We start from the raw sequence: 26,198 nt of genomic DNA, 5'->3' as shown, positions 1-26,198 counted from the left end.
GGGCAAAGATGAAAAAAACTAGTCAAGATATGTATTGTATGTAACACTTATTATGGAATAAAAAAATTTAGTTATGGTGACACTTATTATGAAACGGAAGGAGTAATTATTATACCCTTACCTACTTTTTGAAAAAAATTAACCTTTCCTACCAATTAGATAAGATAAAGTTGGAAAATTGAACTTGTTCCCAACGTGAAAACGACCAAACGATTATCTTTTTGCAGGTATCATTTTATTTTAAGCGACGGCTATGCTAATCTGAAACAGATATGAATCACTGGGAAACATTTTAATTTAATCCAAAAACTAGCAAAAATCATTTCAAATTAGTACACCAAGAAGCTAGGAGTTAGGTCAAAAGGAAAGGCAGATGAAGGGAAGCATTTGAATCTTGTTCTGATCTATTGCAGATTAATTTAGTACATAAAAAAGCAGTAACAAACCAGACAGAGAGCACGCTACTCTATAGATGTGGCACCATCAAGGAAGGATGAAATATATCATTTCTTATATCTATCTTGAATCTTACTTTTAGTCACAAACTGGAAACACAATATGAAATGTAACGACATTACCATGCTCACATTCCAAATCAAAAAAAATCAAGCGAGAACTTACATCATACATGAACATGAAGTTGGAATTTGGATAAGCTACATATATTTATTTAGCAGAGATAACATCATTGTCTGTTGCATACTTGCATTTGATTATGTCAGCACATCCTATTGCTTGCCTGCTGTGGTCCACAAGCAATTTAGCAAGGGAAAATTCAAAGAAGTAACCAATACAAACTGTTGGGATGACAAAAGAACACTATCCTCTTACTTTAAGTACAACTACACTAGTAAGGAAACTATCCAGATTTTCACCACTAAAGCGGAGAGACCATCAAGCAACTTGAGATTTTGAGCGTTTCGCATACTGAAGGATAGGTTCTTTTACCTGTAGATAGAGAAAAGGGAACAGAAGAATAGTTAGATATATTTCCCAAATACCTCAGCCAGGATTCTTAATTAAGATTTTCTGGTAAGACTGATCTCATACCGTGCTTGCTTTCCTATGACGTTTGTCCTGACTGGACCTGCTACAGACAATTTCATACTCATCAGGTTGGGTTGGTTTTCCATTAACTCTTCCATTCTCCTTACCAGGAACAAAACTCTCCCGAGAAGCTACAGGCTGCACAAACACAATATGTAAATCTATTTGTTACTCCAGTTTCGTTATGTGATAAACTAATTACTGAGTTGTTACTGCAGATGATTGAGGTAATCCACAAATGAACCAACCTCAGCCTTGCTTGATGGTGTGTTTTCATTCTCCTTTCTCTTGGAGACAGTCTGATCACTCATGACAGATCCATTCCGGTATGCATCAGATTTGCCTCTAGTACGTGTGAGATCCGATCCAATAGAGTGTAGAGCACCACAAGTGGATAGATCTCTAAAGTTGTTACCTAGTAGCCATAAAGTAATATTAGATTTTGTGGTCTAATTGATGATAAGTATAGATGTAACTTGACTAAACATTATCTAAGTTCAGATAGTTGGAATCATTACCTGATTCATGCATGTCAACATCCTGATCATTTAACGTAGTTAAAGATAGAGTTAATAAAATAGTAGAAGTGCATGAAACTGGTACACTTATATTTAATTCAAGACTATTACCATAGGATCTTTTGCTAAGACCTTCTTAACTTCAGCCAGCTTTTCTTCAGTCAGGTCAGAGTGGATCACACGCTTCCCTGCGACGACAAAACTAAGCCATTATTGAATAACTGGTACTCAGTCTTTCTTCTCCATATAAAGCAGGAAATACAGTTTGCCAGAGGGTACCTAGTCTGCGGTAGCTCTTAGCCTCAATGAATCCATCTTGTGTCATTTTATCAATTAGCTTCTTCACCGCAGTTTGGTTGGCTTCTCCTTCCAGTTTACTTTGGAGCTTGGAAACAGTTACATAGTTCATTGGAAGAGCATGAAACAAAGCCTGAAACAAGAGACTGTCTTTGTTAACATGCAATCCAGTAACTAACATCCAACTTCATGCAATTCAGCATTAGCTAACTACTCACAATATTTTTATTTAAGCAGTTGAAAGGGAGTTGCTATATTCATACTCCTCTTTTAACTTCACCGGACTCCTCTCCTTTGTTTAAGTTGCTAAATGAAAATCCGAAACTTCTGCCTCCTCAGTCTATAGGATAGTATTGGGATATGTACTCTCCCCAAAAACCTCAAGGGAGGAAATAATATATTATTTCTGTGTATTTTGCACATATGTTTCTTCAACCTCCCAAATTGTATGACTCCTTTATCTATAAATCTATAAACGCCCACATAAGCAGGTAGTAACCCCCTCCCCCCCTTCATTGAGATTAATTATCGTGCACAAATATATGTTCTTTTCTTGAATATGAAGGAGGAAGGAGAAGGGGCAGTAGAAATTAAGAGATAAGCATTGTATAATCACTTCATATATATTACTGAAATGTGAAGGAGTAAGTCACGAGGTAAAGCAGTAGTGTGAATCGCAATCCCCTGGTAATGAACTTTATTTCAGAGGACCACTTCCCAGAAAGAACATACAGATAAAGAGGAAAAGTAGGTGTGCAAAATCCACATTTTATTTCAGAAGAGTATTACACGCATCCATTAGATACTTTTAAGCTCAATTCAAAGGATATTAATCAGGTCTTACCTTCATGTACATGAAATCTTCACCCTTGCCATGCTGAGATTGGCTGCCATTTTGGTTTTGCTGGCCATCTGTTTCTTCTTTCACATCAAACTCATAGTCGAATTTCTGCATTTGAGGAATATGAAATTTTGGGTGTTAGAAAAAAGTATATTATGATTCAAGATAGTAAAGACGTAAACAATTAATGAATTAAGGAAAATCAATAAGAAACCTTTTGCTTCTTAATGATGTAAGTGTCTGTGCCAGCACTTGAAAGAATTCCTTCTTTAACAAGCTTTTCCAAAATATCTAAAATCAAAAAGGCATATTAAGAAATTTCTGACAGCTTAAACCCCATAAAGAATACCTTTAATCATCTGACTATTTTGTTTTGCACAAAAACTTTGGGAATTGGTACTAGGGTATTATATCACTGTTCTCCTCTATAGAAATTCAGGTTGAGAACACCTTCATCATCTGCTTAAAAGGTCATTTCATTACCTTCAACCAAGGCCTGCAATAAGGATGAAATATTAGGTGTAGGACTGGCTAGTAAATGATGGAGAAACCGACACTTGATAGGAAAGCCAGCAGAAGTATCTTACCACTGAGATGTCCGGGAAATTTGAGAGGACATCTGTCACTTCAATTCTGTCAAGGTGGTGTGCGCTGATCCAGTCCTTAACCCGGCCAAATTGTTGTTCATCTTCTTCAGGATCTTGAGTATCATCTGAAAAACCAATAAACGCATTAGAGTTCTTGATAACCTGGTTCAGCAAGAAAGTCGATAGTATTTGCCGCAAATAAAAGTACCTTCATCAACCATATCACCTTTATCCTGAACATTTTGCTTTTCTGTGAAGAAAAAAGAGTGTTTCTTTTTAAATTTATGATATTCAAATAATACTGACAGAATGAATGCATGTATAAGAAGGTTGGGTAGAGGCATGTGCATTACCAACTAGTGCAACTATATATTGGTCATCCTCAGAATCACTGAACTGAAATTGATGGATATTTAACAAAGTCAGTGCATGAAATATACTTAAAAAGGATAGTAAATAAAGTCAAGCTTAATAAATAATTGAGGCAAGGGGAACCAATTCCACCTCACTATCAGATGCACTGTCATCATTCTCGGCAGAATCAGCTCCCAAGTCCATAACATCAGCTTGATTGTTATCATTCTCATCCTCACAGGGATCAAGCACACTCTTAACCTGTGGAAGAAAAGATATCAAGAGTGAACTGATTGACTACTGGAAAGGAAACTAGTTTTATTCATTTTCCAGTGATGCCCCACACCTTCAGAGCTAACACAAAATGCTTGCTGTTGACATTTCCAACCTCCAATTTCAGAGGATTTTTCGTCCATGGATTAAGAGCGTCCTCGTCAGTGCAGCCTCTAAAGAAAGGAGGCTCATAATCAGCAGGCTGCACAACCAACAAGTCTGTTACAAGAAATTTATTTGACCAAAATATTGACAAGCTGAGTGACTTTTGAAGCAAAATGATATGTAAAAGGTGAACTGGAAATAGGGAAGCTAGGAAAACTCTATGAAAATTGATATGGCTAAAAAGTGTTTTCTGTGCATCAGCAGCCCGAGAACCATTTATTGACACAATTACAGGAATCAATCTGGGGCTCAAACTCAAAAATTAACATAAGCTACATATTTACAGAAGTGAGAGGACTTCTGATAAGGAGAAATCTTATTTCCTGAATGTCAAAAAGGGATGATAATAATTGCAGTTGTTTAAAGGCAAGTGTTTATAGATGCAAATATAGAATTCACGCACATGCGACAATATGTGAAAGTCTTACATTTTCCCGAAACTCAAACATAGAGAGGCAAGCTAAAACTGGAAAAATAGAAAAAACAAAATTGAGCAAAGGGCATACCGTGACATCATCGTGATAAAGAAGTTTCATCAGTATAGTTCGCTGAGTAAAAACCAAGAACATTGAAATTTAGTAACAAGATGATAGTAGACAAGTGTCAAACGTCAATGAACAAGGGAGCCATGCTTTTTAGGAACAATATAAAGATTTACCTCTTCTGGCATCTTATCAAGAGTTCTCATCAACTGAATCAATGTACGAACCATTTTACAAGCAGAACTCCTGAAACAGACTTTCCTCTCAACACAAAATGTTCTTGTAATCCAAAAACCAACCACCATGAGACTGGGAAAATAAAAAAAAATTTCATTAGACCTATAGCTACCTCATTTGATTGGGTGTTATTTCAGTGGTTGAGTTACACTTGAATGTTCCCCCTTTCTTCGTTCCAATACGATTGACATTCATTGACACTTCTTCAGAGTCGGAACTTGAATAACTGAAAGAAACTGCAAGTAGACAACTAAACGTATAAGCTATTGTCACAAGCCAGAATATTGAAAGTATCAGCTCTTCTTTTAGCATTTTCTTTCTCTCAGGCAACAGATATGTCCTAGATAGTAATCTAGCCGGTTGAAATATGATACAATCTAATTGAAGTCATCACTTAACCAACGTATCTTGGCTTTTCTTACATGCATACTCCTCAATCATTGGTCCATCAATTGTTTCGCACACACAAAACAGAAGCGTTTTCAGATATTTCTTCTGCAATGCATCATAAACACCTAGGAACGGATAACAAAGTTGGGGTAAGAAATGACAAGGAAGAAAATAATAAGGCTCAGTTTAGCAAACTAACAAAAGATCCACATACCTTTTTCCATCCAATCAATAAGTCTACGTGACTCTGCATCCATTGGCATTAGCTTCTTGATCTTCATCTCTGCTTGTGATGTAAGTATCCAGTAAATTAATTTGAAAATCCGAATAGACGGATATTATAATATTATTTTTTTCAGAAAGGTTACCTAGGGCTGGAACAGATTTATCACTGAAATATTTCTCAGGAAAGAGGCCTCTGATGTAGCTAATGTTGAATATAGCAATACGCAGAAGGTTCCTTGTCTGTTTTATGCAAACCATGAAGAAAAAAGTGAATCCAGATAATTAACATGTGGTAGTACTTAATAACTACATACAGAAGTTTCTATTTGCTGACCAATAACTCTGTGACATTATACTGAAAAATTTACAAAGTGACAGACAGAAAGTGATTTCACATGAACACAGTAAATTAAGCTTTAGCAGATCTACTTAGGAGGCAATCTGTAATAAATTTACCGTGCAGTGACAGTACAATATATAGTTGTTCATTTGAATTGTAACTCAAAATACATACACAAAGTTAGCAGAAAAAGTTAGAAGCACACAATTCCAGGAGACAATGCAAATTTCAAAAACAGATGAACTTAACAACTTATACTAATTAGTAGCTAGTTAAATCACATCTCATTTTTTATCCATACAAACAGATTCAATCAACGATCCACAATGACCAAAAGCAAAAATGCAAATCAACGATCTAGATCGGATGTTAACAGCTATAAACAGAGATTATTCATTTATATTTGCATCACACATCAATAATTGGTTGAACGAAATAAATCTCAACACAAAAGAGGTTACAACAGTCGGAAAACTCTGAAAAACGAACTCAAAACACATACAAAACTAATTCAATCATAAACAAGTACAAAAATTATGACTTACATGTAAAAATCAAATTATCGAAAACATCAAAAAGTGATCGAGAGAAAAAAAAAAAAAAACTGAGATAATGTTATTTACGTAACATCGGCACTGTAGTTCATGTAACGTCGTCACTCGTCACTATACAAGTCTCAAACACATATAAGTATAAAATCACTGAAGAATGAACTCAAAATACATACAAAACTAATTCAAAGTATAAACTATATAATTTCATACAGAAATATTGAGCTATCGACGTTACAAGCTCGTAAAACAACGTAAAAAGTTATTAACGGTAAAATAAAACACAGCTCTCTTAATTAACGCATTTAGTAGCAAATATGAGATTGAATTATTTACTAGTAGAAGTGAATCCTGCTCAGTGATCTCCGATTCCTTCAATTTCTGTGCTACAACCTGCAAATTAGAGATAATTAGGTAATTAGTGAAGTAATTATTTATTCAACGAATTAAACGAAGTACTAAGTGAAATAGCTTTTGTTTACCATTTTGAACAGAGAGAAACGATTTGGAGAATTTTGAAGAGAAAAGTGATTTTCAGAAAGTGTTTTGATGAGCAAATGAAGAAGATGGCGGGAGAAGAGTGAGAGTTATGGTTTATATAGTCGTGAAAAGTAACCATGGTTACATGGGAATTAACCTATGGTTAACTGGGAAATGCGGAATGCGTGATGCAGTGGCATGTAACGTAATTTAGGGGAAAAGTAGGGGTTTTCACTATTTTGGTTGTGGCTAATGTTTCCCTATTTTTATTTTTATTTTAATTAAAAAATATGTTTACGATAGTAAGCTTAACTGTAAGGGGTCGTTTGATTGGAAACAAGTTACCGAGGATAACTTATTCTAGAATTAGTTATTTCACCCTTCCACAGGGATAAAATAACATTACAATCCTAGAATAACTAATCCTGGGATTAGTTTTACCATTATTTTATTCCAACTAAACGTGGGATAAATTTATTTCAAATATAATCCCGGGATTATTTATTCTTATCCTTTGTACCAAACGAGCCCTAAGTTCTATGTTATTTTATTTTTTGACAACAACTGTAAGTCCGTAAGCTTTAACTTTTTTTGGGATTTCCTATTTGTTTAACTGTAAACTCTATTTGTTTTCTATAGTAAGCTTAGGTTATTTGATTCATCAACTTTCTAAACTATATAAGTCCAATTTTTATTTTGTTTTGGGGGGATGGTCAGCTTATAAGCTCATTAGAGTACGGGGAGCAAATCCTAAATTTGCCTTTGCAATCATCATAAAGTATCAAGTGTACCATAATTATGTTAATGTTTTCCCACAAGTTCACACATCAACTCCTTTGCATGTTATTGTTAACAAACTTCAAGGCTACATAGACGTTGTTTCTCATTCATCTGACTTTGTTTACCACGGTTGCATCTGGAATTAACCTATGGTTTACTCATGAGCAATGCGTGATGTAGTAGCTTGCTAACGTAATTTTGGGAAAAGGAAGGGGTTTTCACAATTTCATTTATAAGATGTGTGGCTAATGTTTTCATGTTTAACCCTCCCTTTTTTTTTACTTATTTTTAATCAAGTTGTTTAACTGTAAGAGTATATGATTCATCAACTTTCTAAACTACTATAAGTTTTATCTTTATTTTACTTTTTTGGACTGTGAGCTAAGCTCATTGGCTGGATTACAGGACGCCATTCCTGAATCTACCTTTGCAATCATAAAGTATCAAGAAGAATTTTTGATATAGGGAAAAGATAAATATTATGATATTTTGCCAAAGGTTACATCAACTTTCCATGTTAATCAAACTTCAAGGTTACATAGACTTTGTCTCATTGATCATATGATTTTTGAATGATAATACCACTAATGCGTAGATATATTCCATAAAACTTATATTATTTGATACGAAATTACTTAGACGCTACGTCGGCTAACTGCACGACAAGCTAGAGGTTTCTTCATCTCAAGGGAAAGCTTCAAACACTCTGAAAGATCAACATGTTGACTTGGAACCCATTTGAACTGTTGAAGAAGTCGGGCTAGCCATAGGTGCACCGTGGCCAAACCTAGTACCCTTCCGGGGCAAACCCGACGTCCTGACCCGAATGGAGCAAGCCTAAGATCCGAGCCCATGATCGAGACATCGCCTTCTTTATCGGTAAATCTTTCGGGCTTGAAGGCCCATGGATCTTCCCAAATTGTTGGGTCATGTGTAATAGCCCACATATTAACCATTGCAGTTGTACCAGCTGGAATAAAGCACTTATCAACATGAGTATCATGTATTGCTAAACGGGCCCAAGAGAGAAGTGGGCCTGGTGGATGTAATCGAAGAACTTCTTTCACTATGGCCTGCAAATAAGGAAGGTTTTGTACGTCTGAATCTTGCACGTGCCTGTTATGACCAACACACCTGTCAATCTCTTCTTGTGCTTTTTCTTGAATATCTTGGTGTAAAACCATTCTTGCCATGATCCACTCTAGAAGGATGGCAACTGTATCTGTTCCTCTAAATACCATTTCCTACATAATATACGTTTCAAGCAAAAAGAATTAATTCATTTTTTATAGTTGTACACTTCTCAAACGAAAAGACATATAGTATAATTTTTGTACAAAAGAAAGAAATATGTACTTAAGTATCAATACTATCTTTCAATTTGAATTGACATGTATTGAAATGAGACAACAACAAATATCCACAAAGTGAAGTATTCTTGAATTACGAACCTTTAAAACTTATATATTTGATCTCAACTTGCTTGAAATCGAGACGTGTAATCGTTGTTATTTTAGTTATACAATTCTCAAATATTGCTTGTTTTAGAAAACAAAAGAATTGTACTTTTTGTTATTCAGAAATGCAACTATTTGATTTTCCGAAAACAAAACACAATCATTAGATGGTTTTCCAAAAAGAGTTCTTCAAATATTGACAATTATATTCTAAAACAATATACACACATAATTTTACGAAATGACCAAACAAAATCAAAGCAAAACGAAGTGTTTTTTTCTAATCCAAATGCCACTCCATTCGTAAACAGGTGTCATACCATTATCTCCGATAATATATCTTAATATTATAGACTACATCACAAAATATTAAGAGGAGGGATGCATAAGAAGGGAAACATGATTTCTTAATCGGGAAGCATACTTATCAAGAATTAGGTATATGAGTAGAATTGGCCTTTTTCTTATTTTTCTCTTTTTCTACTCACGGGCCCCACTTTAGTGCTACAGACGGCTAAAAGGGCAATCTTAGAATTAATAAAAGGTTTAGTTATAAGTGGCATACAAGTTTAGCATGCCCTCTGTTTCATAATAAGTGTCATATTAGAAAAAAATTATCCCATAATAAGTGTCATCTTAGGAAATCAAGACATAAATTAGCTAGTTTTTTCAATTCTATTCTTGGACAAAAACTGACAAGTTAAAGTAATATTTAAATGATGATTGGAAAAGTCACATAGTGATTTGGTATTATTGGATTCCCAATATCAAAAGGTTTACTACTTGTGCATGCTTGAAAAAGTAATTTATTTTTATTATATAGGGGCAATTTGATAAACTTTACATTATATTATTGATTTTTTAATATTCGTATTTTTAGCTAAAGTGATACTTATTATGGAACGGAGGAAGTAACTCAGTAGCTTCACAGATGCAAAAAGTAAAAGTAAAAAAAAAAAAAAAAAAAACATTTAGGCTACGTATCTAAAACTATATATATACTTGGTCAATTCCCCATGCAGTAGACTTATTGCTGACGAAGTAAGCAAATTTTTGTAGTTTAGACGCGATATGACACAAAGTTAACTTTTAATGATGAGTCATTTGACTTTAAAGCATCAAATTAAAGAACCTTAACTATCTACCTAGTTGTGTACTCTAGACATGTTCAAAGAGTTGACAATTTTTTTTTTTTTTACAATTAAAAAATATTACTCCCTCCATCCAATTTATGTGACGGCGTTGAGATTTCAAGAGTTAAATGACTTTTTTTTTATTGCAAGTTTTCACATGTTTTAAATAACACTCTCTCTGTCCCAAAAAAATTATCCTCCTTTCCTTTTTAGTCTGTTCCAAAAAGATTGTCCATTTTTTATATTTAGAAACAATTTAACTTTATAAGATGATTTATAGTCACACAAATATCTAAGGCTTGTTTTGGATCACACATTTCAAAAGCTTCCTTCATTTCTTAAACTTTGTGCCAAATCAAAAGAGGATAATCTTTTTGAGACAGAGGGAGTATAAATTATTAATTATGATAACTTATAGTGTTTTTTATGTCGTTTTCAAGTATGTAATTTTGAGACGGATGAAGTTTGAAAGAGGCAGAAATCCTTACCCACAAGACAGCCACCATGTCTGCATCATTAAGTTGATCTTCTTTTGCTAAAGATAGCAAAACACTGAGGAAGTCATTTTTCATGTTTACTTCTTCTCCCTCTCTTCTCCTTTCTTTCATTATACCACCAACTACCTCATTCACTTGAGCTGCCAATTTATGACACCTTCTCTTAGTACCCCAAAAGTCTAAAAGCCCTAAAGGAAAATAATCTGACCAATTAAATTCTCCAACCAATTCATATCCTTCCTTCACCATTAACCCTAGTCTCTCACCTTCTAACCCTAAAGTACTCCCAAACACACTTTCAAGGATATTACTCAAAGACCCTTTTCTTAACAACCCTCTAACCTCAACAAAACCACTCTCATTCATCTCTTTGACAACTTCTCCTATCATGTTATGGGCTATAAGTTGTCGAAGATCCTCAAAACTTGAAATTCTCCTAGGAGAAAACATGTGATTAGCAGCAATTCTTCTTAGGTTTCGCCAATAACTCCCACAGGGAGCGAAACCAATGGCTCGTTCAAACATGAGCAATTTAGCTGATTCTTTAACCGGACGGCTTGAAAATGAGGTACCCCATAGGATTTCCTTAGCAGTGTCAGGGTGACTACTGATGATAACTCGAGTAGCACCAAGGCTTATAGTCATTAGTCGAGTTGAACCTAGTGATGAAGCAATCGTGGCGAGTTTCCGGTGAGCACAAGACCTCATTTGAGGTAGAAATCCCAAGAAGGGCCAAGAAAAAGGACCATGAAGTTTTTTAGGGTTTTGATAGTGAATATAGTTTCTCCATGCAAACCCTCCAGGCACTAACCAAAAGTTTAAGGGGAAAAGGAAGAGGGAGAAGAGGAGAGTTGCAAGAGTGAAAGGCCATGGATAAGCATAGTAAGAAATAACTATGAAAATAACTATGAAAAATAAGATGAAGGACTTCATGTTTTGGGACTAAAATTGTAAAAAGTACAGGTAAAATAACTACTAAAAGCTAAAATATTGGAAACGTCTCGAAATGGATTCTTGTCGTGAGAGAATTGCATGTGGAATGATTAGTATATATAGGGGACATGGAAAGTAAGTTTGGTTAATTATTTGGTTGCTTTGGTTTAACCATGGTTAAGGGACTCTTTTTCTTTAGACAATGATAACAAATGCTAATTAATCATTGACACTACGAAAGAATAGAATTGACATTCACAGATGAGTTTGTGGGTGGGGCACTCTGTACAGGTCAACGTATAGCTTCAATTCCTGGCGGTCAAACGCTTTTCTTTTCTCTTGTCAAAATTAACTCCTACTTGGTAATGTAGTGGAAAACAAATTGTTTTTTTAGCCCTTTACAGATTTTTCTCTTATCAAATTAACTCCTACTTGGCATTGTAGATAAAAGAAGGGGAGAAATTGTTTTTAGCCCTTCATAAACTTTTTTTAATTTTACGACCTTTTATAAGAGATTTTCATTTTTTACACATAAGAGATCTGAAAAGGTCATTTTCTTTTGTTCAAATTGTAAGAGAGTAAGAGATCTCATTTCCTCGCTAATTCCTTAGTTGCCTCAACATTTATAGGATAGATATGGTATAATAACCAAAAGGATATATTAAATAGAAATATTAGATCGGATTCTATTCATGTTTTTTATAACCGCGGTCATGTTTGCATTGCGCGCACTTCGACTGAATCCACAGGTTACCTGCCAGCAATAGGTATCAAGTAACTCTGTCCACCGTGGCTATGACAGATGGTAAGAAATCACCTAGTGTTTTTGTCTGCTAGGATTTAAACCTGAAACCTCATAATTCTCAACCCACTTCATTGATCACTAGGCCATGCAAGATTCCATTATTTTAATAGTAACTTTTACCACGAGCAAATTAAATGAACAAGTTGTCAAAGAAAATCAAACACTTATGAAGAAAGTAATAAAATGAATACTTGTGAAGGAGAACATAAACATCGACATATTTGTGGTAACTGTTAGGGTATTTCGATTCCAACAGTAACAGTCTCTCCCAATTAATAATACGTTGTCTATATGATGGTTTAGTACAACTGTACTACTTGTAGCCAATATTCAAGAACTGTTCATTAATCACAGAACATATGCTCTTCACTATGGAAGTTCTTGACTGGACGAACAAATAAAAAAGTTCATAAATAATAGTACAGTAACATATTTATTCTGTTTTACCGGGCATAGTTTTGTCCATTAACCAAAAGTGGAGTATTCATCATTTGCATAGCAACGTGACTTCTAAATTCTCTATCCTCCAATTAAAAGTCGCATGATTTAATGGTGCCACTTTTCTTAAAATTGCAAACTGAGCCTTATTAAACGGCAGGATCTTGATAATTTTCTTACTTTTCATTGTGGTGGAAGGATAGAGTTGAGTTAGCTAAAAATTGTGCGGAGTTAAATTGTTTGACTTGACTGCTATGATAATGCGACATATTTAAACAGCTAGAAATTTTTGGTGTTTTAATAATGAACTGATACAATCCAAATGTTATGTCAAATGCGTCGTTTGAATATAATGACTTTCTTGATGAATGATGCTGTGCTTACAAATTTTACTAAAAAAAATGGTATGATGGTGAGCTTTCTCTAACTAACTATGCCCGAAGAGGGATTTGTCTATTTATTTATGCAGGCTTACAAACAAAGATAACGAAATTAAAGCGAGTATCAGTTTGGATATATGGATAGCAACGTTGTTGTATTTCATGCTCATGGCTCTCCTATATATATTTAGTTCATACGGAAAACTATGATCGTTGAAGTGTGTGCAATAATTTTAAAAAAAAAAAAAAATGACTCATAATGGGTGGAGAAAAATCAAGATACTATTGGCTGCAAAAGGCACACGGTGAATATTTTGAAGAAAATTGTTCAAGCCTCATGCGAAGTGGATATTGCTTGCGAAGATATATGGCACATGCAGGCTGTTAGTGTCAAGTTTTTATGATGACAATTTTACTTGTGTAGGTATAATAAGTGAATTGCACAAGGAATAATACAAGCCCACAAATCAGCCCCAACAAGATGGAAGCCCACAAACCGAGCTCCAACGAGTCAGGCTCACTCAGTGAAGCCTTCCCAACCCTAATGGAATAACGGCTCACAACCAGCTATACCAAATCATTCAAGAAAGGAAACGATACCTTCGAGATTATTTTCCAGCAATACACAAGTGTTCCAACAAAGGAAAGGGCATCTCCAACATTAAAAGGAAGATCTCTTGAGGTGTAATAATCTTGTTGATTGACAAGTTTGCCTCGACGCACAAGGAAAGCGACAACGACTCCGACCTTATTCTTGGAAATAGAATCGATAATTTCGTTTCCAAGGATCAAAACCCTTGGGTTGATCTCTGCGTGAACACCTAAAAGCTATAAAAGGGGCCTCACAAACCTATAAGCCATGCTTAGTCTCATTCTCCTAGTACTCTACTTTACTTTTCATAAGCATTGTATGTCTGAGAGATTTATAGTGTAAGAAAAAAGGAAGGAGAGTTATAATATAGTTTGTGAGGCTTTGTATCAAAAAGATTAAGAGCGATTGAGTGTAGACGTAGGAGCTCCATTCAAACCTCGATTGTACCAAACCTTTTACTACAAGCTGCAGAGATCACCCTTGCAACCCAAGAGGACTGGACTAGGATTCACATTGAATCTGAACCAGTATAAAACTCCTGGTGTCATTTATCTTCTGCATTTTACTTTTCGTGTTTTCTGAGCGAGCAGTCGACTACTGGTCTAACCTAGTCGACTACCAGAACGAAAAATTTACAATTCACCCCCCCCCCCCCCTCTTGCATTTTCAATTGGTATCAGAGCAAGGTCTCACTTTCAGTTGCTTAACCGCACGTGATAAAAGATCAAATGGCTGGATATCAAATCCCTAGAGCAATATTGCAAGATGGGCACTCCACAACAAGACCACCATACTTCAATGGTGAACACTGTTGTCATTGGAAGGAGAGGTTCAGAATATTTGTGCAGTCAACAGATTATCAAGCCTGGATTGTGATTAAGAAAGGGCCCAAACCCATTCCAAACACCAGCACTGAAAACAAGGAAGACACGGATACTTCAACAATAGATCTGGAATCACATGACATTACCAAAGAACAACAAGAGACACTGCAAATAAACGCCAGGGCAATAGCCTTGCTCTACTGTGCAGTAAGTGGAGAGGAGTATGCAAAAATTTCAAATTGTGATACCGCCAAAGAAATGTGGGATAAGCTTGAGGTCACTTATGAAGGAACGTCAAAGGTAAGGGAAACAAAAATTGATACTCTAAGACACGATTATGAAGCCTTCATGATAAAGGACGATGAAAACATTGAATCAATGTTCACAAGATTCAGCAAGATCATTGGAGAACTAAAATCCCTTGGAGTAACTTACACTAATTCTCAACAAGTAAGAAAGCTTGTTAGAAGTCTACCAAAAACTTAGGAAACCAAAGCAATTGTCTTGGAAGATGGAAATCTGGATAAGTTCACTTATGATGAGTTAAGAGAAAATCTGATAGCAGTCGAGAAAAATCACATTCAAAGATATCAGAAAGATGAAAAGAAGAAAGTGATTGCTTTCAAGGCTCAAGTTGAAGAATCTGATGATGACTTTAAGGAAGAAGAAGTTGCCATGATTTCCAGACATGTGATAGAAGCCATGAGACGATCAAAAAATAATAGAAAAGGAAGCCTAAACTTTAGAAAAGGAAAGGCCTCCACTGGGCAGTCAAAGAATGATGGGAAGTGTTATGAGTGTGGAAAATATGGGCATATAGCTTCTGAATGTCCTGAAACAAGAAAGAAGCCAACTAGAGGTTATCAAAAACAAAGAGCCTTCAGTAGTTGGAGTGAAGATGAAATTTCAGATGAAGAATCAGAAGAAATTGAAAATGTGTGTTTCATGGCTCTCGAAGAAAGCAGTAAGGTAAGTTCTCATCCCTGCTCTAAATGTGAAGAAACTCAAGAATTATTAGATCAAACTCTTGTAGACCTAAATAATGTCTTTGATGAATATAGGAAATTGAAGAGAGAGAAAAGGGAGTGGGAGTCAAAATTAGAAATCTGCGAAGAAGAAAAAATTTCTTTTCAAAATGAAGTTTACAATTTACAATCTAAACTAGATACTTTACTGAATTCTTCCAGTCACAGTTATACCAAGTCAAACCAGTTAACTAATGAAAATAAGTCTACTGGGAAAAGGGTCTTACCAATGACTGAAAATCATAAAAGAAAAACAACTGCTGTTTTAAAAACTGATAAGTCAACTAGAACCTCTAAGTCGACTGAAAAAAGGCCTGGAGTACATAGGTCAATCAATCCGTGTAAAAAGGAAGGAAAATCCTTTCAAACATGCTTCTGTTGTGGAAAACTTGGCCATAATTATCATAACTGTAGATTTCATTTTTCAAATGCACCTGGATGGGTATGGAAACCCAAGAAAACTAATTGCGTTGAAACTAACCATCAAGGACCCAAGAACCCTTGGGTACCTAAACAAGAGTAAAAATTCTGTCTTGCCGGAACACCACAAGAAAAAAGAAAGGGAAATGGTATCTAGATAGTGCGTGTTCAAGACATATGACAGGCGACAAAAGTCTATTCAAATCAGTCGCTGACTTTAATGGAGGATTAGTAACTTTTGGAGACAACTCAACTGGAACCGTAATCGGTATTGGTACTATCACTTTTGATAACTCTTGTGATATTTCTAATGTTTGGTTGGTAAAGGGGCTTAAATACAATCTCTTAAGTGTAAGTCAGCTATGTGATTCTGATCTTGAGGTAAGGTTTAGTAAAACAGGCTGTGTCATAGAGGACTCCTCTGGGATAAAAATTCTTCCTGGAAGCAGAAACAAAAATGTGTATACTCTGGACTCTGTAAAAAATCCTACAGGTCATATATGTCTGGCTTCAATAGGTGAAGATCCGTGGATGTGGCACAAGAAGCTTGGTCATGCGAGTATGCGCCTAATTGAGAAACTGGCAAGATATGATCTTGTAATAGGATTGCCAAAACTCAATTACACCAAAGATCATATATGCGATTCGTGTCAAAAAGGTAAAAAACTAGAAACTCCTTCAACTCTAAAGATATTGTGTCTACATCTAAACCTTTGCAAACACTTCATATGGATCTTGTTGGTCCTACTAGAACTGCTAGCATTGGAGGAAAAAGGTATGCATTTGTTATAATAGATGACTTTTCTTGCTTCACCTGGGTAATATTTCTTGCTCATAAAGATGATACTCTAAAGAATTTTAAGTTCTTTTGTGAGAAAGTTCAGCGTGAGAAAGGATATTATATCACTTCCATTCGAAGTGATCACGGAGGAGAATTTGAAAACAAAGCTTTTGAAGAATTCTGCAATGACTAAGGATACACACACAATTTCTCCTAACCTCGATCTCCGCAACAAAATGGTGTGGTTGAACGGAAGAACAGAACCCTTCAGGATATGGCAAGACCAATGATCGTAGAAACAAATTTACCACATCACTTTTGGGCTGAAGCAGTAAGTACAGCGTATCATATTTTAAACTGATGTCTAATTAGACCAATTCTCAAGAAAACTCCATACGAGCTCTGGACTGGTAAGAAACTGAATGTTAGTTACTTTCATCCTTTTGGATGTAAGTGTTTTGTTCACAATAATGGAAAGGAAAACCTTGGTAAGTTTGATCCTCGCGGGATGAAGGTATATTTCTTGGCTATTCACCCACTAGTAGATCTCCTATAGAATTTATAATAAACGTACTTTATCTATTGAAGAGTCTATTCATGTCGTATTTGATGATACTAATCACGTAGGCCGAGACAAGAAAAATTGCGATGAAGAAGACAAATCAAATATCTCTTGCGGTGGCTACGGACCCGTGAAGAAAAGGCATCCTATGAGTCGACTTCGAAACACCTCGGTCGATGTTACTATTGGAACAATCCCAAACGAATGGAGAAGCGAACCTCGACTATCCAAAGAAATTTATTATTGGAGACATCAGTGAAGGGATGAAAACTAGAGCATCAAGTAAGAATAATGTAAATCTGGCTCTTATCTCTCAATATGAACCAAAGAAAATTGGTGACACCTTAAAAATGAATATTGGGTAAAAGCTATGAAAGAGGAACTTGATCAGTTTGAAAAGAACAAGGTATGGAGTCTAGTTCCCAAACCTAAAAATGCATCAATCGTGGGCACAAAGTGGGTATACCGGAACAAGTTAAATGAGGACGGACAAGTAGTTAGAAACAAAGCCCGACTCGTTACTCAAGGATACTCACAACAGGAAGGAGTTGACTATGATGAAACCTTTGCTCCTGTTGCCAGGTTAGAATCCATTAGAATTTTGCTTGCATATGCCTCTTTTAAGAAATTCAAACTTTTTCAAATGGATGTCAAAAGTGCTTTTCTAAATGGGTTCATTGAAGAAGAAGTATATGTCAAACAACCACTTTGTTTTGAAAATCCAAAATTTCCCTATCACGTTTTTAAATTAACTAAGGCTTTATATGGTCTTAAACAAGCTCCAAGGGCATGGTATGATCGTTTGAGCTCCTTCTTGGTAAGTCACGGTTTTCTCAGAGGAAAGATCGATACAACCCTTTTTATTAAAAAATCTTCTTTAGGCAACCTTATTATACAAATTTATGTTGATGATATTATTTTTGGAAGCTCTAACTCTTCCATGTGCAAGGAATTCTCTGATCTTATGCAAAGTGAGTTCGAAATGAGTATGATGGGAGAATTAAAATTCTTTTTGGGCCTACAAATTCATCAAACTGACAGTGGAATATTTATCTGCCAAGCAAAGTATGCCAAGGAACTCATTCAAAAATTTGGTATGTCGGACTCAAAAGCTATGGGAACTCCAATGAGTCCTACTTGTACTCTTGATAAGGATGAGGCAGGAAAGCCTGTTGATGAAACTAAGTATCGCGGTATAATTGGCTCATTGCTTTACCTAACTGCCAGTCGACCAGATATTATGTTTAGTGTGTGCAGGTGCGCTAGATTCCAAGCTGCTCCAAAGGAATCTCATCTTACTGCTGTCAAACGTATCATTAGATATCTTCATGGCACAACTAATTATGGTTTATGGTATCCTAACACAAATGATTTTACACTTGAAGGTTTTTCAGATGCTGACTTTGCAGGTGATAAAGATGATAGAAAAAGTACCAGTGGTACTTGTCAGCTTCTAGGAAAATCCCTTATTTCCTCGAATAGCAAAAAACAGGGATCCGTCTCTCTCTTTACTACTAAAGCTGAATATATTGCTGTTGGTCAATGTTGTACACAGCTAATTTGGATGTCTTATCAACTAAGCGATTATGACTTGTTTTTCAAACCTATCAAAATTTTCTATGATAATTCGAGTGCTATCTGTCTGTCCAAAAATCCCGCATCATTCTAGGGCCAAGCATATAGATATTAAGCATCATTTTATCAGAAATCATGTTGCTCAGGGAGATTTTGAAATAACTTTTGTTCACACTGAAAACCAGCTCGCTGATATTTTTACTAAGCCTCTCCTTGAAGAACGTTTCTGCATGCTAAGGAGATCCTTGGGGATTATTGATAAATCTGTCTAATTTTTTTTTGCCATAATTTTCGGCTAATAAATTCTTTGCCATAAATTACATGTCCATCCCAATTATCACCGTCCCATCTTCCCATAACCTTCCCATTTTTCCATAATTACCTTCCCTTTTTACCTTCCCCATAAAACCCTCTTTTTCATCCGTCTTCCTATAAACCCCTTTTCATCTTCTTTTCCCTGTTCATCTTCTTCTCCGTCTTGCCCTGTCCACACTTCCCTCTGTACTCTCGTCTCTCCCATGGTTAAAACTGCAAAAACCCCTCCTCTCTTCACACGCCAAAGCTCCAGACTCAAGGACATCGGTAAGAGTCTCTCTCCTGCGCCTCATGACTCCATACCCTCCGGTGAATCCTCTTCCTCTGACGCATCCGACTCTATTCTCATTTGTAATCTTGGAAAGCGTGCCTTTACTGAGGCTGCGTGCTCCACCTCCTCCAAGAAACCCAAATCCATTACTGATAAGCCCCTCGATCTTCGCAAAAAATTTTGGGATGACCACCATCAAGAACTCTTCTCGTCTCTTGAAGACAAAACCATCGTCTCTGGTAGGATTGTTGATCTTGACCATATGCTTTCTCTATGTTGTAAGGTAAAACCGTTATTTGTCTATCAAGGTTGGGAAAATTTTTTCAAAACCCCTCCTCATGTGTATGACACCCCTGTTCGTATGTTTTATGCTAATCTTCGATCCTCTAAGGTTAATGAACTCGAAACCATGGTTCTTGGTACCCACATTGTGCTGAATTGCTCTGTCCTTGACTCTATTCTTGGTTGCACCTGTTCTGGTTTTTTCGAACTACCCAAAAATTCCTGGCCTGAATCTCTTGAAGTGTCTTTTGATGATGTTAAGAAAACTCTTTCAAATTCCACCTCTGTTCCTGCTCAAATTGGTCCTTCCAACATCTCTTTTGAAGCTCGTGTGCTGACCCATATAGTTGCTACTACTGTTGTACCTCGTGCTGGGTCCTACTCCACTATTTCCCAACGTGATGCTATCTTTGCCTTTTGCCTTCTCTCCAAAAAGAAAATCAACCTGTCTTCTATCATTATCAATTACATGATTGAGTGTGCTATCATTATCAATTACATGATTGAGTGTGCTTCCAATCCTTCTAGCCTTCCTTATGGTATGCTCATCTCTCGCATCCTTGAAGTCCACAAAATTGATTTAGTCGACTATCCCATTACTCTGGTTAAGCAGTGTTACAACTCTAGGGCGTTTGGTAGCATGGGGTATGTTTTGAGCAATGATTCTTGGGTGCTCAAAGACGTCTGCGAGGCATCTCGGCACTGGTCCTTCCACCAAGGTGAAAAAATCAGACCCTTCTGCTAGCTCTTCCGAATGTTATGCCGAACTTTTCGCCAAACTTTCCTCCATGGATGACAAAATTGAGTCCATCAAAGACTTAATGGCATCCACATTGTTTCAAATCGAGAAGATTCGTGATACGACTAAGGAGACGGGTGCTGATGTCTCTAAGCTGCGGGTCAAACTGGATGCTATTGTCAAGGAAGCGGTCAAACTGTCCGCCAAGCTTTAAGCCAGTGTTAGCGCCATGCCTGAGCGTCTTACTACTCCGTTGACCGAAACGAAGGATGCTATTGTCAACACATTAGCCTATTTCCTTCGTCGTCCAGTCTTCCGCCGCCAAGAATAGTTTTTATATTGGTTGCTTTATTTGGTCTGTTTAAACAATGTTTTTTTTTTGGGACTTATGTTTGGATGCTGCGTTTTTCGTTTAATCCCTTTGTGCTGTTTAGTTTTGCATTTTATCCATGCTTTATGCATGTGCTTGCTGTTTCCTTGCTTTTATGTTTTGAGTGATGCCAAAGGGGGAGAACTAGGCAGTCAACTATTCAGGGGGAGCCTACAAAGACTAGTCGACTAGTCAGGGGGAGCCTCCGCCTATTCAGGGGGAGCATCCGCTACAGGGAAGTTGACTACATATTACTTAAAATTGTCATCCTCAAAAAGGAGGAGATTGTTAGTATCAAGTTTTTATGATGACAATTTTACTTGTGTAGGTATAATAAGTGACTTGCATAAGGAATAATACAAGCCCACAAATCAGCCCCAACAAGATGGAAGCCCACAAACCAGCTCCAACGAGCTGGGCTCACTCGAGTGAAGCCTTCCCAACCCTAATGGAATAACGGCTCACAACCAGCTATACCAAATCATTCAAGAAAGGAAACGATACCTTCAGCATTATTTTCCAGCAATACACAAGTGTTCCAACAAAGGAAAGGGCATCTCCACAAGTGTAATAATCTTGTTGATCGACAAGCTGCCTCAACGCACAAGGAAAGCAGCAACAGCTCCAGCCTTATTCTTGGAAATAGAATCGATAATTTCTGTTTCCAAGGATCAAAACCCTTGGGTTGATCTCTCTGCGTGAACAGCCTAAAACAGCTATAAAAGGGGCTGCCTCACAAACCTATAAGCCATGCTTAGTCTCATTCTCCTAGTACTCTACTTTACTTTTCATAAGCATTGTATGTCTGAGAGATTTATAGTGTAAGAAAAAAGGAAGGAGAGTTATAATATAGTTTGTGAGGCTTTGTATCAAAAAGATTAAGAGCGATTGAGTGTAGACGTAGGAGCTCCATTCAAACCTCGATTGTACCAAACTTTTTACTAAAAGGCTGAGAGATCACCCTTGCAACCCAAGGGAGCGGACTAGGATTCACATTGAATGCGAACCGAGATAAAACTCCCGGCGTCATTTATCTTCTGCATTTTACTTTTCGTGTTTTCTGAGCGAGCAGTCGACTACTGGTCTAACCTAGTCGACTACCAGAACGAAAAATTTACAATTCACCCCCCCTCTTGCACTTTCACAGGCTACTTTAGATCATGTAGATTCCTAAAATCTTTAATATAGTTGTTCATAACTCAGCTAAATTTTCTATTTTTTTGGTTCATGGAATATCTTGGGAGTCGATATTCCCAAATTAAATTATAAATGATGTTGCACTATCTTTTTGGACATATGATGTCCCTAATGAAGTAGCTAATCCTTTCGTTGAAATTAAAAAAAAAAAAAAAAAAAGTCCCCTTAAAATTCTTTTATGACTAATTGTATCCTTTAAAAGTGAGCTGAGAAAGAAATTGAAGTATTTAGGCAACTAACTAATTGTACATCCAACTAATATCTCTAGGGGGTGATCTGCGAATCAATTTAGGAAGTTCCATTGCGCACTTAAATGAATAACTCAAATTCTGAGAAAGAAATTGAAGTATTTAGGCAACTAACTAATTGTACATACAACTAATATCTCTAGGGGGTGATCTGCGAATCAATTTTGGGAAGTTCCATTGCGCACTTAAATGAATAACTCAAATTCTTACCTTGATCAATTTAATCTGTAGTAAAAAAGCATCAATATTAACATAATCGCTTATAATAATTCATGGCCCTCGTGTCTTAATCTCTCTTTTGTAGCACAAATTCAGTACTAGTGGACCAGTGGCAATGAACAGAAGAGGCCTTTCTCTAATTGATAGGTCACAGTCACAGAATGGAAACTAAGAATACGTGGACGATTTACTACAGTGGAACACTAGATCTTAAAGAATCGATTTTATCATAAGTGGAAATATCTAATTCAACATTGCTACATTTTAGCAAAAGTTGCTTTCTTTCTTTTTTACCTTTAGGAAAATGGAGGTCCCCATAGGCGTACCAAATTTAAGGAAAAATCCTAAGAATCCTTGATGTATGTCTCCACTGCCCATATTGTTGCTGTCTTCTCAATCAAAAGCCCCCAGTCATATATACACATATACACCAACACGAGGAGTTCTAGAGTTTGCAAAATTTTAGCATGCTTCTCAATTATTCTTCTATGCCTAGCACTATATTTGATACAATACATCCATATAGGTACATGGAGTAGGTCATTTCACTTGGCCTCGCACGAGGGTGTCACGTGAGCTGATTTGGCTGAATTTGGGCGGGTCACAATCAGCTAGGGTTTATAAAATAAGCGGGTTTTATGGGTTGATTTGCCAACCCTAGCCTGGCAACACCAATCTCCTTTGGCTCTAGTCGAAACTTGTCTCCGCAAATTTTATTCAAATTAACCTTCGCTTTCCTTCATTGAGTTTGAATGAGTTCAAACATGGATTCTGCAATATAGTTCCGACCTTCTTGTCAATTTAATTCGGTTTTCAAGATTTTGCACAAGCAGGTTCAACTAACGATAAAATTATTGTGACTAGCAATAGGAATACACTTTTTTTTGCACGGATTGCCCTTCATACAGACTGATCTTTAATTTTTGCCTCTTAAATCGCTGGTCTTTAATTGTTGTCCCTAATTGTCATTTAATGAAAATTTGTGAGACAATGTATCATTATTCGATGGTCTATGAAACCAAAGATTCTGGCATAAGTTGTGTAGTAACTAATTTCGCAAGGCAAAGTTTCATAGAAGTTATGCCTTGTAGGGCAAAACTTTGCCTTTTCGGGCAAAGTTACATAGGCACTATAAATTACCAAAGATAATTCTGTAGAAATTAAGTTATCCGGCATAAGTTGTGTAGCAATTAATTTCGCAAGGCAAAGTTTCGAGAACTATGCCTTTTCGGGCAAAGTCACATAGAAATTATGCCTTGTCTGGTATAAGTTTAGTAGATAACTATGTCGGACAAACCATAGTTTTTATGTAACTTTGCTGAAAAGGTTGCAAAATTAGGTCATAGATCCGAATTTCTTTTTTTATTTTTTCGATGTCAGGGGTATTTTAGGCCTTTTTGGTTACCTAAAGTGCCGAAGGGGAAAAATTAAAGACCAACGATTTGAGGTGCAAATTAAAATAGGGGCATTCGTGCGAATTTCCCCATGTGACACAACAAGCGGACACCGTGAAGTAGGGATGTACATAGGCTGGATTGGTTCGGGTTTTTCAAATACCAAACCAATCTAATTGTGTCGGATTTTTAAATTTATAGACCAAACCAAACCAATAAAAGTCAGGTTTTTCAAAATTTTCGAGTTATTGGCCTTTTTTTGGGTAAAGTCTTCATACAAAACATAGTATTTGTGCTTCAATTAGTTCTTTAGTTCTAGTAAGATGCAACTATAGAATTAATTCTTAAGAAAACAACACAACATGTAAGATGAGTGATGGGCTGATGGCATTGTACTAAAATATTCAACAAAAAAAGATAATGAAATCACATAAAATAAATTTTGCTAATTAATAAGTCATATGAAAATGATCATAATCTAAAAGTACTAAGTCATGCTAAAATAAATACAACTAATAGTATTAATTACATGACTAAATATTAAGAAAAAAAAATTAAGTTATGTATTTTTGCTGTATAAACCAATGCAACATGGGCAATGGGTAGTCTTTAATTTTTGCTCTTCGGTAGAACCCCTTGGTTTCGGGTTCGAATCCCCGCTCAGTCAAAAATTTAAAAAAAAAAAATCGCAAGGTAGATTCGCCCGGCAGAGTTTTGCAAACTCTTTTCTGCCTGCAAATAGAATTTTGCTACCTTCAGGTAGAGTTTTGCCTTCATGCATGCCAAAACTCTACCTTAAGGCCTAACTTTGCTACAAAATTCTGCCTTGCAAAAATTTTTTTTTTTTTTTTTTACACTGAACCACGGTGAACCCCAAATCTCATGGTATTAGGCGAAATGGGAAAAAGTTAAAGACCACCATTTTGAAGAGCAAAAAATTAAAGACCAGTGCATTTGACGGGCACTCCGCACAAAAAATTGATGCAAAATTAAAGGATAGATATCCAAAATCTTGTCATTCCTAATGTTAGAATCGAATTTCTTTTGTTAGCATTAATATTGATTTGATTTTGGTTTGGATTTTATTTGAGTTACTAACATCTGTGAGCTTTAAAACTTATTGGACCACTCAAAATTCCAACTCCAAGCTTGAAATAATATGTTAAAAGACAAACTACGAAAAAGCTTAAGAAATATTTATAAATTACATTACAAATAAAATAAATATTTTTAAAAATTATATACATGTAATGTCGGGCTCAGTTTGACTTTTTTTAGTTAAAAGCAAACCAAATCAATTATGATCATTTTTTTTTCAATACCAAACCAAGTCAAACCAAATCATTAACCAATTTTTTTCTCAATTTAATTCGAATTATCGATTTAGTGCGATTTATCGATTTTCTTTGTACACCTAGCTATGGCGTGAAGTATCCAATTGTGTTGCTGATATTAATTCTAATCATAATCACTTCAACATTTGTCAAGTTGATTCATACTTAACGTTTTATATTAAGGGATATTTTACACATAAAAATGCATTAATATTTGTTGAGCCAAGCGAATTCAGTTGAACTCTTCTATAAGGTGGATCTGTCCTTACTTTATGCAGAGATGAATATAGTGCATAAATTATTGAGTTCTGATAAACTCATATTTTCGGCTCAAATCATATGTATATGTTTTAAAATTCACAAAATAAGTACTAATGATAAATTTTGAACCTATATAACAACAAAATTCCACACTTAAACTCATAATATTCAAATATTGAATTTGCCTTTGGGCTCTGCTAGCATTAGATGATCCTATATCTCATCTAAATTAACCAGATACAACCGCATAAAGTATGTAGGGCAATTTGCAGGATTACCCTTCGTTGGGGTGATCTTTAATTTTTTTTTCCCCCCTCAAAATGGGGGTTTTTAACTTTTGTTCTTAAGGCAGAATTTCAGTATGTAGGGCACTTTGCCTTTGCATGAGCAAATTCTGCCTGGGCCTTAAGGCAGAATTTGCACAGGGCAAAATTTGCAAATTTTTGCCTTAAGGCGGAATTTTTCCTATGCAAATTCTGCCTTGAGAATTTTTTATTTTTTTTTAACTAACTTGGGGTTCGAATCCACAGCTTCGGGATATTAGGCGAAAGATAAAACTTAAAGACCACCAATTTGAAG

The 26,198-nt window shown here is 35.9% G+C and overlaps 2 protein-coding genes across 2 annotated transcripts; both read right to left on the bottom strand.

Annotated features, from left to right (window-relative positions):
• Nucleotides 1-629: 629 nt before the first annotated feature.
• Nucleotides 630-6,903, bottom strand: LOC132067284 (meiosis-specific protein ASY1). Its single transcript, XM_059460482.1, has 22 exons — nt 6,790-6,903; nt 6,644-6,700; nt 5,560-5,656; nt 5,406-5,474; nt 5,224-5,316; nt 4,914-5,037; nt 4,741-4,810; nt 4,589-4,630; nt 3,991-4,119; nt 3,795-3,905; nt 3,644-3,686; nt 3,499-3,540; nt 3,291-3,415; nt 3,187-3,199; nt 2,918-2,994; nt 2,707-2,811; nt 1,845-1,995; nt 1,677-1,753; nt 1,566-1,587; nt 1,296-1,462; nt 1,051-1,185; nt 630-948 (listed from the first exon to the last, which is right to left on the bottom strand). Exons 1-22 carry the CDS (start codon nt 6,790-6,792, stop codon nt 895-897), a joined length of 1,806 nt encoding a protein of 601 aa, XP_059316465.1. The 5' UTR covers nt 6,793-6,903; the 3' UTR covers nt 630-894.
• Nucleotides 6,904-8,020: 1,117 nt separating this feature from the next.
• Nucleotides 8,021-11,669, bottom strand: LOC132066626 (cytochrome P450 78A5-like). Its single transcript, XM_059459894.1, has 2 exons — nt 10,646-11,669; nt 8,021-8,811 (listed from the first exon to the last, which is right to left on the bottom strand). Exons 1-2 carry the CDS (start codon nt 11,585-11,587, stop codon nt 8,203-8,205), a joined length of 1,551 nt encoding a protein of 516 aa, XP_059315877.1. The 5' UTR covers nt 11,588-11,669; the 3' UTR covers nt 8,021-8,202.
• Between the last annotated feature and the right edge of the window lie 14,529 nt (nt 11,670-26,198).

The sequence above is a fragment of the Lycium ferocissimum genome, chromosome 8, assembly GCF_029784015.1.
Source record: "Lycium ferocissimum isolate CSIRO_LF1 chromosome 8, AGI_CSIRO_Lferr_CH_V1, whole genome shotgun sequence".
Taxonomy (NCBI): Eukaryota; Viridiplantae; Streptophyta; class Magnoliopsida; order Solanales; family Solanaceae; genus Lycium; species Lycium ferocissimum.
The sequence above is the reverse complement of the archived record's forward strand: the minus strand, read 5'-3'. Positions and strand labels throughout refer to the sequence as shown.